The sequence below is a fragment of the Paramacrobiotus metropolitanus genome, unplaced genomic scaffold (assembly GCF_019649055.1).
Source record: "Paramacrobiotus metropolitanus isolate TYO unplaced genomic scaffold, Prichtersi_v1.0 Parri_scaffold0000012, whole genome shotgun sequence".
In the NCBI taxonomy this organism is placed as follows: domain Eukaryota; kingdom Metazoa; phylum Tardigrada; class Eutardigrada; order Parachela; family Macrobiotidae; genus Paramacrobiotus; species Paramacrobiotus metropolitanus.
Window position 1 is genome coordinate 1,439,656 of NW_026570232.1, and position 14,474 is coordinate 1,454,129.

At 47.8% G+C, this 14,474-nt stretch overlaps 2 protein-coding genes across 2 annotated transcripts in view; both read right to left on the bottom strand.

The window, feature by feature from the left end:
* The window catches only part of LOC129584109 (protocadherin Fat 3-like), a 31,004-nt gene extending 19,047 nt beyond the window's left edge, over nt 1-11,957 (bottom strand). Inside the window, 19 exon segments of the mRNA XM_055476213.1 lie at nt 115-340; nt 393-487; nt 582-810; nt 873-949; nt 1,038-1,160; nt 1,225-1,309; nt 1,479-1,561; nt 1,796-2,030; nt 2,224-2,504; nt 2,578-2,878; nt 3,448-3,825; nt 4,124-4,170; nt 4,235-4,417; nt 4,538-4,622; nt 4,958-5,326; nt 5,740-5,936; nt 6,029-6,116; nt 6,514-6,596; nt 11,454-11,957. Of these exon segments, the coding sequence (XP_055332188.1) occupies nt 115-340; nt 393-487; nt 582-810; nt 873-949; nt 1,038-1,160; nt 1,225-1,309; nt 1,479-1,561; nt 1,796-2,030; nt 2,224-2,504; nt 2,578-2,878; nt 3,448-3,825; nt 4,124-4,170; nt 4,235-4,417; nt 4,538-4,622; nt 4,958-5,326; nt 5,740-5,936; nt 6,029-6,116; nt 6,514-6,596; nt 11,454-11,942 (3,654 nt within the window). The 5' untranslated portion in view covers nt 11,943-11,957.
* Nucleotides 11,958-12,933: 976 nt separating this feature from the next.
* Nucleotides 12,934-13,990, bottom strand: LOC129584021 (S-phase kinase-associated protein 1-like). Its single transcript, XM_055476103.1, has one exon. The coding sequence runs from the start codon at nt 13,817-13,819 to the stop codon at nt 13,277-13,279; it is 543 nt and encodes a 180-aa protein (XP_055332078.1). The 5' UTR covers nt 13,820-13,990; the 3' UTR covers nt 12,934-13,276.
* Between the last annotated feature and the right edge of the window lie 484 nt (nt 13,991-14,474).

Sequence of the window (14,474 nt, forward strand, 5' to 3'; positions counted from 1 at the left end):
AATACATATAACGCAATGCACCACACTAACGTTAATAATGCATAAAATAACGACAACTAATTTCCTTCCTGCGGCGACAAAATTTCGAACAGAATATTGCTGTACATAACTTACTCCGGCGATGACGGTTCCGACTTGGGCGTTTTGGCGCACAGTGACGGTTGTCGGTGCTGGACATCCCGGCACCGAGCGGCGTCGTGGTGCCACATTGATATGCACATCGATGGAACAGCTGGGCGCGTTACCGCTAACGGTGGGATTGCGCACGGTCACGGCGGTCTGGAACTGGAAGGACTGACCGGCTCGACCAAAAAGAGATCCGTTTACACTCAAGGCTCCACTACGACGACGAAATCAGAATTATACATAAACGGGAAACGAAATATGCTTACGTTATAGGATCCATTGATAGCGTCTGAAATGCATCCGGAGGGGACGATGAAATGATCCGGAAAAAATATTGTCGCTCGGTAGGGAAAATTTGATCCTGCATAGAAATAAACCAACGACACTGTACAATGTTCTTGCATTTCGCGCACAACTAAAACACAGTAACCTAGTGATGCATTAAGAAAACTCACAAGTAATCGGAGGACAGCAGTCCCTTGCGCGGTGTCTTCCTGTACGACCTGTGTGATGATCGATGGGCATCGCAGGGGGCACATCGGGATCTCGATCCGTACAGCGGTACTGGTCGACAAACCGGAACGACTGCGCGCGGTCACTTGCAGTAAATAGTAACGGCCGTTGTCCGCCTGGGCGTTGCCCATGTAGCGAATCTCTCCCGATACCGGATCAATCCCAAAGAATCTGTTTCGAAGAAACACATGGCAGAATGGGCATACGGTGTGTGCATTATGTAATTATCATACCTGGCGTCTTCCCCGGAAATGGAATAAATTAAGCCGTTGGCTCCCGGAAAACCTGGAGTAGCACCGGATGAAACTGCCTGCAATAAATTGGAGCAATTCGCAAACCTCAACATTAATACTCTCACAAAACTGATAACAGAAGATGCAAATATAACGTGTTTTTACCGTAACGCGTCCCACAATAGGGGTGTTCGGGTAGCATGATTGGACGAAATTGTACGGCAGTCCTACGAATTCCGGTGCATGTGGTCGGCGCAGGACGACAAGGTTAACCGTCACGTTGCATCGCTGTAAAAAAAATTATAAAAATCTGGCGATAACAATCAATTATCTAGTATTGATCATGGATTACCTGGCCGGTTTGATCCGTTATAGAAACCACAAAATTCGTATTGGACGCCGCAGGCGGGAGTGGTTCAGCTAAACTCAGCAAGCCACTACAAAACAGCACAGCAACCCGATTTTTATCTCAATGTATTTATAGGATTTTTAGAATTTGATGTGCATATTCAGAAGGCGTCAATAAATTAGGAACCAGGAAAAAATCTAAAATATCTGTTATTATGCAAGTTCACTGAGGAATTCAAGGTATCTGCGGCTAATTACCTTGTACTGTTTAGCAGCACCGGAAGCATCAATGGTGATTCTGCTCGATACATCAATCTACGAGGATCTCCGGGCGTTCCCATCTGTTCAACCACAAGATCCAAATATAGCTCTGCTTAAAATTTTCTTGATTCAGTAGTTTCGGTACTTTACTCCAATAAAGTAAAATCATTTAATGCTGGGGTGCATTATATACACGCAGTACAGACTGTACAGTTCTCTGCCAGTTTGCTAGAGTTTTACTATGAACTGTAACGAAACCTGTAATATCCAGTTATCCACATAATTTACGAAGGTTACACATATGTTACACTCACCGGTACAACACGTCCCAGGATGCTGCCGACAGGTGCATCGTCCGGCACTTCCACCGTAACCATGGGCGGGCAGACCAGCGGCGTACAGTACACCGTAATATACGCCGGTACTTGGGAACGCATTCCGCTGGCGGCATCCGTCACGCCGACGTTCAACAGGAACGACTGCTGAAAGGGCGCGGTCATTACGGTGCGCGAGCGGAGTTCGCCGGATTCCTTTCCAATGGTGAACATCCTACAAAAGCAGCTGGTGACGATGCTTAATTAAACCACAGCGATTCAGACAAGCAAAAACAAACAACAGAAACTAAAAACACTCCCAGTAGAATCGTTCACAGCATGAAATTAACATGAAATTAATATTAAATCACGTAGTATACTTTATGATGCGTGTTAGTAAATATATCCGTACATATGTTCATACGTACATTGCATCGGGTCCCGCTAAATCGTATGTCAAATCCCGTGTTAACGACACCGCTTGAACCACTCCTATCAGACCACCCTGCGTGATGCAGTTCACCGGGAACCGGTAGGTGTTGTTGGCGAAAACCGGTGGCGACAGGGTCACAAAAATGTTGACATACACATCGCAGTACGCTTTGGACAATTCATCAACAGCCCGCACCGTCACAGCCAGACTCTTCGGCACCATTCCGGTCATCTGGTCACGAAGAGCTAACAAACTGGCTGGAGTGCCAGTATCCCACTAGAACGACAGTTATCACCGTCAATCCCTAAAACTCTGCAATTACACACGGTATATACTGTTTTATAATCACGTTATTCACGTACGAGTGCTCGTCTACGCTGACAACATTTCCCGCTGTAGAACGAACGATCTGAAAGCGGAGATTTGCCCCCCGCACGTAGCTGCTGACCGATCCAAAGGGCACACCGGCAATCTGGTTGTCACTGATGGTGAAATTAACGCCGCCCTGCATACAGGCTGGCGGTGCTGTCTGCACGGGGAACTGAATGGTGATGAAGCAGACCAAGCCGGTGATCACATCCGTGGCGCGCACTTGCACTTCCGTTGGGATACGGGTATTGGCTAACGACTGGCCCAGTACGATGTCTCCTCTGTAACATTACAATCACTGATGTGCTCTCAAACAAATTGTTAAAAAATAATTCTACTTGTTTTGTCGCAGCAGAGTGAAACGTCCCATTCACCATACGTTACGGCATAGACCGCACAGTTATCCGTATTTTAAATAGTCGAGACTGAGTGCGTATACTCGCCGTACAGTGTGTGTCAACCGAGCGTAGTACCATGGCTTCAACCGTCGCTTGCAGACAACAAAAAATAGGCTGTTAAAAATCTTTTTAGATCTTTTGAGCATCGTAATTTAGTTATCTAATATTTGTCGCCATTGTATTCTCTTCTAGGTCAATATGTAACAGCTTTTTCCACGGCCGAGTAAAAGTTCGCGAATTACAACTCTTGTCCGACACTGAAAAATTAAAAAAAAACTGCAATAAAAATTTCGGTACTTTGGTTTGGATTAGGGCAATAAAAAGTGACACTGACATTTAAATTAGTGCCAGAAGAAATCGAGAAGTTACAAAATATGTACATTGTCGTCAAGCAAAATTTCACGGGAAATGATAATAATGTCTGTACTCGGCAGCTGCTACGAGATACGTACGATTGTGTATTAATAACGAAGATCTCCTTAATATCCTTCGCATCGCTTCCATCACGAGATCCGACTATCCCATACACCAGCCCGTGATCGTCCGGTGCAGCGGCTTGTGCGATGGCGATGCGCGTCCCGGGCGGGACGTACTGGCTGAGGGTGACACCCTGCACCGGATACGTTGGACACTGCGGCGGCAGGTACGGGTAAGGGGCGGCCGGTGGCGCCGCTAAGGAGCACAGTACACGAATGGTCACCGGCACACTGACCGACACTGCGCCGTTGAAGACGCCGGCTTCCGCCGTCAGGCTGTAGGAATCGGGAAGCGGAGGGAGGGGAGCGAGAATGTACAGTTCGCCGGTACGGGGGTCAATGCGAAATCCCGCTCTACATCACACAGGCATCAAATTTCCATATGACGAAATGAAAAATGAAATCTCAATAAGGGATTATTCTCTAACTAAGCAAAGCAAAATAAGTAAACAAAGTACCGAAAGCACAAAAAAGCTGGATCATGATTAAGGAAAGAGAATATCACGGAAAACCGGTAAAAATAACAAATTATACGTACATGCTATTTTACTAATACAAAATGATACAAATTGTACAAAAAATACATACATGCAAAAACGCATACTAAAAAGTATAAACGCATACTAAATTTGTTCGAAGAAACTGTACGTACGGGTTATTTCGCAAACCAAATACCGGGAATCCAGTATCACCGGAGTACTGAAAACGGATTAACGTGTCATATAATGTACATTACTACTTCGCAAGATTCTTGGATACTTACCTGAACGGCTACGCGACCCACAGACACATTCCCCGCGCCACACTGCGCGATGAACACGTAAGCTTGCTGGTTAAAGGTCAGCAGGACGGGAGGAGATTGAGGCGGTGCCTGGGCAGGGACACTCTGGGCGTAATGGTTTTCGGATGCCGGCATCACGCGCAGCAGCAACTGTCCTGAGCACGCCTTAAAAGCCAAACCAGAATGATTTTAACACATCATATATTTTTCGTGATTTTTTCACTGCAACGTGAAATCGAAGTAAATACACCTTTGTCATTCGCACAGAAAAAATGCAAATTTTACCGTGCTGAAGGGATCTGTGGCCATCCAGTTGATTTCCACATCTCCCAAAATTTCTGATAAGGGCTCACTTGTGCGTATTACGCCCCTGGAAAGATGCAGCATAAATTTTAGCGTTAAAATTAATTAACATAACATTCATACCACCTAAACTAATTTGTTTAATAGCAGAACCATGTAAATAAACCGCATTATCTTAATTAATGTCCTGGGCGCCTAAAATTTTTCAAAAGATTCCTGGATGTTCTTGGGACGCCCTTTTCAAAGAATACATCGGTGCACACTGTATAGTTTGTATTTAACGTATTTCGATATAACAGAAAAAGCTTGCACAGGAAAACATAAACTAACAAACATATCTTGCCTGAAACTTGGTTTCAGGTTTAGCGCTATCGAGATAAACTCTTGCTGCCAATGCACTACCTCATTGTATCCATGGTCAAAAACGGAAGCCGTTCCGGCTGCAGAAAATGGTACGTCAACGGCAAATCTCCACGATTTTCACCGGAAATATCTGCAACGAACGATCCCGGTTCGGCATTGGCATACAGCGTTACCGTCAATGGTGGATTGGTGTGACACGGCGGAAAAGGCGGCTGAACGTGGGCTGGAGCGTAGGAGTATGCCGGAATGTGGGCATCGTTGGGGCATGTGACGTCAACCGTCAGCATGGCGCTGCTACGCAAGGGATTGTAACCGGCATCCTTGGCCATAACCACAATGGTGTACACGCCGGGCTGCAATTCTGTAGCCGTGCTCAGCTCACCGGACATGGAATCAATGTAGAATTTCCTACAGATGAACCGGCAATCAACAAAAATTTATTCATAATTTGATACTGACGTCTGTTGTTAGAAGTTTCCAGTAATAAGCAAACCGCCAAATTTGGTGGCTGCAAATAACTTAGGTATTTATTTCGTGCTACATTGCCCTTATTCTACGATAATTCCATGTATCAAGAAAACATGAACGGTCGTGCCGTTCGTTGCAGCAGACACCGTATTAAAAATAGTAATCATATAAATACTGCGACACCAAAAAGCATTATACGCCCAAAAGTTGGTGAATTTGGCGTCTCAGAATTAAGTCGTTGAATTGTAAGAAAATAAGAGAGAAGCTGTAATTTCAAGCTAACCGTCAACCGGTACTGTCGAGAAAATAAAATCCTTATTCGACCTCGCTAACGATAACTGATTCAATTATACCCAGCGCTGAACTGATCCGGCTCCAAAAAATAATAGACTTCGCCGTTTCGCCCAAGATCATAATCGGTGGCGTGAACCGTTCCGATATAAGCATTCGCCTCGCCGCAAGGAGCTTCGAAAGATAAGCCGAGATCGCGAATAATCGGCGCATTGTCGTTGGTGTCCGTAACGCGGATGATCACCGCTGATGAGCATTCCTAAAAATTTCGTTTTTAAAATCAATGCCAACGCAGTGCTGCGCGCATTTATCGTAAAACGTTTTCACTCGAAATGCAAGTAAGCCTTTTACCTGACCAGTATCGTCAAAGGCCCGCACCGTCAGGTTGTACCCGTCTATCATCTCCCGATCTAAAGGTGCTCCAATGGTAATGAAACCACTAATGAAAAACAATACGAATTAATCAACAGCTACAATTGTTAAAAATAAAAATTGCTGCTACAGGCATGCACAATCCCTACGGGTAGTAACTAGTAAGCTCAAGCTGTAAAGCATCTGGACTCTATAAATGCAAAGACTGTTCTCCGAACAGGAGATGACCGAGCCAGTGCTCTACGATCACCGTGATTTAACTTGCCCATATGGCTCTTTCCAAATTAAGCCATACGGCGGATCGATTTACCTCGTATTTTTTGTTTCACACAAGTAGGGAAAAATCTGCACACTGCTGTTGTAGCAAGAATGTCTTGACAATTTCGTGACTACGCTATACGTATTAAAGTATTAGAATACGTACATAAATTGTAGTACAATAGTACATAAATTGTAGTACACACCTGACTGGATCGATTTTAAAGTGGCCCATTGCGTTCCCCTCGGTGATCTGGTAAGTGAGCGGACCAAAGTTATTATCCATTGCCTGGAACAGAAATAACAAATTAAATCCGTTTGCATATGAAATTAACTTACTCTTCGCATTTACCTGCTCCTCTAGATCTGTTACGTACAACTGCAGTTATTAACATGGTAACTGTCGTATATGTAATACGCTTTAATATGATATAATAGAGTAATAGCACAAAGTCTCAGATTCTCCTACCCGGCTGGTAATCGTACTAAATCATCAGTATTATCGCACACCACAACTCATGACCTTTTGCACTTAGCAACATCATACACTACATCTCCTTCCCCCGATAAAAAAAAAATTATTTTGCATATCCGTATCGTGTTGGCTCTACTCCCTTATTCGCTCTCGCTGACACACGCAATGGAGGAGCAGGATTCGCTGTAGCAGGCACTGCTACCGGAGGAAGTTCTGTCCTCGGAGCTGGTTCCGGCTGTGGCTGGATGACAGGCTCCGCTATTGCAGGTTGCTGATCACGCTGTGGGATTTCCGATATCATCGCCTTTGGCACTGTTGGCGATGTAACGTCGTTGGGCTCAGCTGCAGTACGCCATTCACGCGGCCTGATCTGGTCTTCGTGGCGGAACCACTCTTGGCCGTCGACCGTAACTGTCCATTGACGGTTTCCTTTCTTAGACCGCAGCTGGCCAGGTGTCCAATGGGTTTTAGGACCGTGGCGGAAATCACGTACTAACACTAGCTGTTCGCCATGGAAGTTTTTCGCTTTGGCATGCTGATCGAAGTTACGTTTATGACGGTCCATGTTGGCTTGCCGTGTCTCGTTCGCATCTGGATGTACCAAATCCAGCGCTGTGCGCATTCGGCGCTTCAGGAATAGCTCATCAGGCGAACTTCCTGTGGTGGCTTGCGGTGTCGTACGATACCTGAATAGGTATTTCCGCAATGCATCCTCGATGTTACCATTGTTGTCGGCCAACATCTTGGTCATGGCGTCCTTGAATGCGCCAACATACCGCTCCGCCTGCCCGTTCGATTGCGGGTGTCCAGGCGCCGTGCGCAGGTGCGCAATCCCGTTAGCTTTGCAGTAGTCTGCAAACTCGGCACTGGTGAACTGCGGCCCGTTATCCGTGACCAGCTGTTTCGGGTATCCATAACGGCCACATAAATGTTCCAGCACGGCAATCACGTCGCCGGACTGCGTACGCCGCATCTTGACGACTTCCGGCCACTTCGAGAAGCTGTCCACAATCACAAGAAACATCTCGTTGTGGAACGGGCCTGCGAAGTCCATGTGCACACGCTGCCACGGATTCTCGGCAACTGGCCACTGCTGCAAGGGCACTTTCGCCGTCTCTTTTGCTGCCATCGTGCAAGCAGGGCATTTCTTGGCCAGCCGTTCGATGTCGCTGCCCAGTCCAGGCCACCAGAAGTGACTTCTGGCTTCCGCCTTCATCCGCACCACGCCAGCATGTGTAGCATGCAGATGTAGTGTATGATGTTTCAGCAGGGCCGCTTGGAGGGACTCCGGAATGACGGTTCTCGCTCCCCACAGGACACATCCAGCACCACCGACAGTTGCAATCGTCTCTGGTGGTATGGCTGAAATTCCGGTGGTGCCTTCTCTGGCCATCCCTTAAGGACCAAGTGACGACACCGAGCCAGCACGCGATCTTTGCCAGTTTCACTAGCGATTTTCTTCGCGTCCACCGGTGTTTCACTCAACACTTCCATTTGGACAGCATGGATGGCTTCGTGCATTCCCCAGTCGTTGGCATCGAAGATGTCCTTCGAGTGCAGGGGCAGCCGGCTCAGTCCGTCAGCCTGTCCAAAGTCATCGGTAGACCGGTACTCAATGGTAAAGGAATACGCCATGAGTGCAATGGCCCACCGCTGGAGGCGGTTGGCAGATACCGCAGGGATTCCAGTCTTCCGGCCGAACACTGTGACCAACGGCTTGTGGTCAGTAAGGAGTGTGAACTCCCGACCCGCCAGGTACTGGTCGAACTTCTTCACGCCGAAGACCAAGGCCAACGCCTCTTTCTCTATCTGCGCGTACCGCTGTTCAGTCTGCGTCAACGTCTTTGATGCATGGGCAATGGGCTGGTCTTCTCCGCTCGGTCCGCGGTGGCTAATGACAGCTCCGATCCCGTATTGCGACGCATCCGCTGCGAGGATTAGCGGCTTTGCAGGATCGTAATGCACCAGCATTGTGGCCTGTGCCAGCTCCGCCTTCAGGCTGCGGAAGGCACCATCACATTCTCCTGACCACTCCCACTTGACGTCCACTTTCAGCAGGGCGTTGAGGCAGTACGTCTTGGTCGCCAGCTGGTGAATGAACTTGCCGTAATGGTTGATCATTCCCAAAAAGGATCGTACCTGGGCGACGTCCACCGGTGCTGGCATCTCCATGATCGCGCGAATCTTCGTTTCGGAAACATGTCGGCCGTTTCTGTCAACCACGAATCCCAAGTATTCTACCGACAGCTGAAGGAAGTTGCACTTCTGCTGTTTCAGGGTGAATCCTTGTCGGTTCATTCGTTCGGCTACTTCGGCCAGATTCGCAAGGTGCTCCCGCCGTGTTCTGCCTGTGATTATTATGTCGTCCATGTACACAGCGACGTACGGGATGCCATTCAGCAATTCTTCCATCATCTGTTGGAAGATGCTGGGTGCTGCAGCCACTCCGAACGGCAGTCGGGTGTAGCGATACAGTCCGCGATGCGTATTTATCGCTACCAACTCACGGCTCGGTTCATCCAGTGGCACCTGGTGATATGCATCGGACATGTCAATCGTTGTAAATTCCTCTCCGCCATTTAGTATGGCGAACAACTCATCGGGCAAGGGCAGGGGATACCGCTGCACATCCAGGGCATCGTTGAGCCCGGTGCTCAGATCCGCGCATATCCGCACTGCTCCGCCTTGCTTCCGCACCACTACTATTGGCGCCGCCCATGCCGATCGCTCGATCCGTTCCAGAACGCCCAATCTCTCCAGGCGCTCGATGTCCCTCTCCACGGGCTGTCGTAACGCAAAAGGCACGGGGCGTGGCTTGCAGTACTTCGGCACTGCATCCGGTTTTAGGTGCAGATGCGCCTGGAACGTCCGGCAGCATCCAAGTTCTTCCCGAAAGAGATTCTTGTTCTCTTTCAGTATGGCTTCCAGTGACCTTTCTTCTTGCACCTGACCAATCGCCAGTTCAGACATCTTGTGGTGTTGGAGGTTGAGCGCGGTGATCCAGTTCCTTCCCAGGACGTTCGTGCCTTCCTCCACCACAATGAGTTCCATCAACCGTTCTTCACTGCTGCCGTCGCGCTTCACTCCCACATAGCAAGCTCCAAGGACTGGGATTTCGTGTCCTGAGAAGCTACGGAGCTTCGAGTCGCACGGGAACAGGTCCGGTCGTTTCAGTTCGATCCACATCTTCCTGGTGGCAATGGTCTTCGCCGATCCCGTATCCAGTTCAAACGCAACTGACCGTCGGCAGACCGTTAAATGCACCATGATGGGATCCCCTTCTCCAGTGGTCGTGTTCAGCACGTCGTAGACGGCTTCCACTCTGCCACTGCGTCGCTGGGTTCCCCTTCCTTTGCCGCTCCGGATCTGCAAACTTTTGCAATATGTCCATCCTTACCACATTTCCGGCAAGGCTGATTGCGAAATTTGCAGTCCGCTTGATCGTGGTTCGTCCCACCACATCGGTAACAGGCCTTCGTCTTCCGTGGGCTCGGCTGTCTGGCAGCATTGCCTCTTCCTGCTTTCCGGATGACCTTTACCGTGGGAATGTCTTCCTCCAAGTTATTGTTCATCTTTGCTTGCTCCTGTCCCGTTTCAAACCTTCTGGCGAGCTGCAGCGTTTCATCAAACGATTTGAGTTCCTGGGACATCAGGTGTCTTCTCGTCGTATCACTGTGCACTCCCGCAACAAACACAGCGCTCAGTAGATCCTCCAGGATGCCTCCCGGGAACTTGCACGTATATGTTCTGTTCCGTAGTTCATTAGAAAACTGTACGAGCGACTGGCTAGCTTGCTGACGGGTGCGGAAGAATGTAGCCCATTCAGTCGTCTGATAGGTCACCTTGATGTATATGTCGTCGAGTTTCTTCAGCAGCTCATCATACGAAAATTCGGTTGGATCTTTCGGTCGGCAAGCGCTGACAACATCCTGGAAGGCGCGCAATTCCAGGCTGTTGATCAGCACTTCCTTCTGCTTCGCAGCTGTAGTTTCTGTGAGGGACAGGTAGTTTTTGAGGAGGGACTTCCAGGATGTCCATTCAATCTGATCCGGATTGAAACGGATTAAGTTCTGGGCTTTCTCCTTCGCGGCAGTCATTGGGGAAGACACTGGGGAAGTATCAGAAGTCGACGTGGATGTATCGACCGATCCGGGCATACACTCGCTTGAGTAATACCGCCTTCACGCCAATGTCGTATATGTAATACGCTTTAATATGATATAATAGAGTAATAGCACAAAGTCTCAGATTCTCCTACCCGGCTGGTAATCGTACTAAATCATCAGTATTATCGCACACCACAACTCATGACCTTTTGCACTTAGCAACATCATACACTACAGTAACACATTAAAATTAACGTAAGGAATTCAAAATAATGTACTATATAAATTCGATCACTGTATTGCAAAACTACGATCTCATCCCAACGTGTACATAAGTAATTGTGAACAAAATGTTTCTGCACTGTTATTAACAGCACCATTATCAATATACTGGTAAATTTTACATAAATTAACGAAGTAAGTAGCGTTGATTAAATAAGTTTAAATGAGTATCCTTTACTAACTAACCAAAGTGTCATATACAACAAAAGACGCGCAAAAAATAAAACTAAACTTGGTTAAAAGCGGACATTGCTTAATGTGCAGATGCATAAAGCGTAATTACCCGAACGGAAATGACATGACTGCCGACCGGTTCATCTTCCCGAACGTAGGCAAAGTACGGCGCCATCACCGGGAAATACGGCCCATCGGGTGGGTACCCGTACTTCACCGTCTTGCGGAATTTGGGGATCACGCTCCGGTTGGATGCCAGACGGTTCTGCCGGGGATAACTGCTCTCGGTGTCCACCGGCTCAAAGGCCGCGGACGCATTCCACGCGTACGGCCGGCCGATCATCAGATTGGCCGGCTGACCGCTGCCCGGCATCTCCTCCGTCGCCAGCGTGGACGGCACGGGACGGAGGAGGTTCTGGGACAAATAGGGATCGGCATCGTTAAGAGCGATGTTCGTTTCGAGGGAGGCGTTATCCGAAAGGATTCCATGGGTGTCCGTTGTGTTTAAAGCTTCAACGGTGGGATCTGTCCGGTTTATGGATTCCAGGCAGTTTATAACTGTGCCGCTTAGAAGCAGTGCCACTACTACGGGAAACATGATTTCCAGCTCACACCATATCTGCCCAATTTTTATTAGAAAGAAAGAATATACATGTGCAAATTCAAAAAAAAAGAATTTAACTTGATGACACAGAATCACAGATTTTCCAGAAAAATGCGGCAGTTTTAGGAACGAATTTCTGCGTCTAATACTGCTAATCCTGGATGAACCGATATAATGATACAATAAACTTGATTAAAACGTAACTACGATGGAAAATGGTTTCAATGACTTTGTGGAGCAATAACCAAACTTGAAAATCTGAGCAGTATAAGAAACGCTCCAACAAGTTGATGTAATGACCGTTGCCCACCTGTAAGCGTATTATGCAGCGTAAGGCGTCAAGATCAGCGTAAGTCCAATTAAATTCAGACATCCTTCCGGTCCATTGTTGGCCTGAATGGCGCACATCGTCAGACCGACCTGTCACTGCGTTCCACCTATGTTTCCACTGTTAATGACACCAGCTGTAACCCGGCTCCACAATGGCCAGTTTAATCCGATTATTTGTTACTGAAATGAAAACATAAATTACTGCAAACACGCCGGACAATGGCATTACGGCGATTACGAATGCTTGAACAAATCTTGAAAAAGCGACAACAAAGACCGAAAGTCAGAGTTGGTAGCGTAGCGTTGCGAAGAGCCGGCGAGCAGCCGGTACGTACGTAGGCCGTCGTGTGCCGATCAGCGACAGGCAGCTACAAAGTGCAAACCTGCAGATTGTGTGCCGGCCGTAATTTTGAATACTTGGATGATGTAATTTTGATTTAGAATAACTGGATAACGTAATTTTGAGATAAGAACCATAAAGTCAATGATAACTTCGAATGGTCTTACGGTCTACGAGCACATACTATCGAATTTTTGAATTTAAATGCAGGTTGCTGACGTAAACATAGCATGTAAATCACTATGATTACAGTATATTTGTACTCGTAGTGACTTTACGGTTTGTGCCTTTGTAGCAGCCACTCCAGTTCCAAAGCACTGTAAATCAGACTTTCATTCCGAGATCTACAAAGTTAAAATATGTTTTAACTGAAACTGTGCTGCCTTACAGCTGATACAGCTTGTGTCTACAACTCAAGTGCCTTCCGCCAAAAAATAACAATTCGAGAATCACGGAAATGATTGAAACGTGCCAAACTAAAATAAACGTCCATCAATATAAAAAGCCACAGCCGAGCCTCTAAAATAGCACAAGTACAAATAATGCTGCTACAGCAGAAAGAAAAATATAAGAACTAAAGAACCACAGTGCGTTGAACAATCTACGAGGAATGGGGTGGAACCTAGCTGGTGTCTGTCGAAAGACGAAATCCCCTCGCTCAGATCAAATCCCGATCCGGCTCGCACCACTCCGTCTCGCGACGAATGCGCTCCTCTTCCTCCGGCGTGAAGTCGTTCTTAATCCCGAATTCCTCACGGATCTGCTCGGCGGTCTTGTTCTTCAGCCAGGACGCGATGGTCTTGCAGCAGGACTCCACCAGGCCGCGCACGTTCATGTAGTTGGCGCCCTGCACCAGTTCGTAGATCTGTCCGCGGCGCATCTTGCCCAGCCACTCCTTGTCCCAGTCCGCCACATCGTCCAGCCGGCGCAGAATGACCGACTCCTCGTCCTCCGCCAACTCCGGCTGGTCCTTGTACTGGTTCAGCCATTCGACGATCTTCTCCAGCACACTGAATTTCACCTCGGCCAGGGGAATGGATTCGTCGCCCTCTTTGATCGGTTTGCTGGGGCTGCCGTCGGCGTTCGGCCACTGACCCAGGTTCGTCAGCATCTCCTTGATGAGCTTGGAGTGCTTGATGGCGTTCAGCTCGACTTCAATCGTGTGCTCATCTTTGCTTTCCAGAGTAACTTTCTGATCCATTTTCGCAGGTAGTGTTCTTTTATGGCAATGATCGACTATTATTATTGTACTGTAAATTAAGAACGAAGAATGTAGAGTTTCACGCAATATGTATGACGAACCCACTTGCTCTCGCTGCTCAGAACGAAATCGAAATGAATGACAAAAAAACTGGTGAAGGGGGCTGGAGCGTCGCAGGTGAAAACGTGAATTGACGATTCTCGCCCGGATGGCGCCCTGTGGCGGTTGGGAGCAGTACGCCTAAGCTACGCCGGGAAGTCATCGTAGGCCCATAAGAACAAGTGCTAGTCCCGGCACTTCTTGAACAGCGCGCGTACGCAGACGGTGCTGTTTGTTAACTGCGCAGAGGCATCAAAATTTACAGAAAACCATCCTCTGCAAAGGAGGCGGCAAATGTGTTATAAAAATATTAACAGTTTTCTTAAATTAAGCGCCAGTGCTATGGCCACGGTATTGCACCACCTCCCATATAACAGCACACAAACAGAAACAGAACGAATGCGTAAACCCCCTGTTGCCGCACCGTGAAATCCCTGTTTGTTAATGACGTCAAAATGACACACTGCCAGTCTGTAGTCCCAGCGAGAATCACGAATTTTGCACGCCTGACTCGGGCACCACTGCCAGGCGGCTTGAGTCAGCCTGCTTCTGTGTG

What these genes read in the sequence shown, in the direction of transcription:
- LOC129584021 (XM_055476103.1), bottom strand. Translation starts at nt 13,819, where the DNA reads ATGGATCAGAAAGTTACTCTGGAAAGCAAAGATGAGCACACGATTGAA.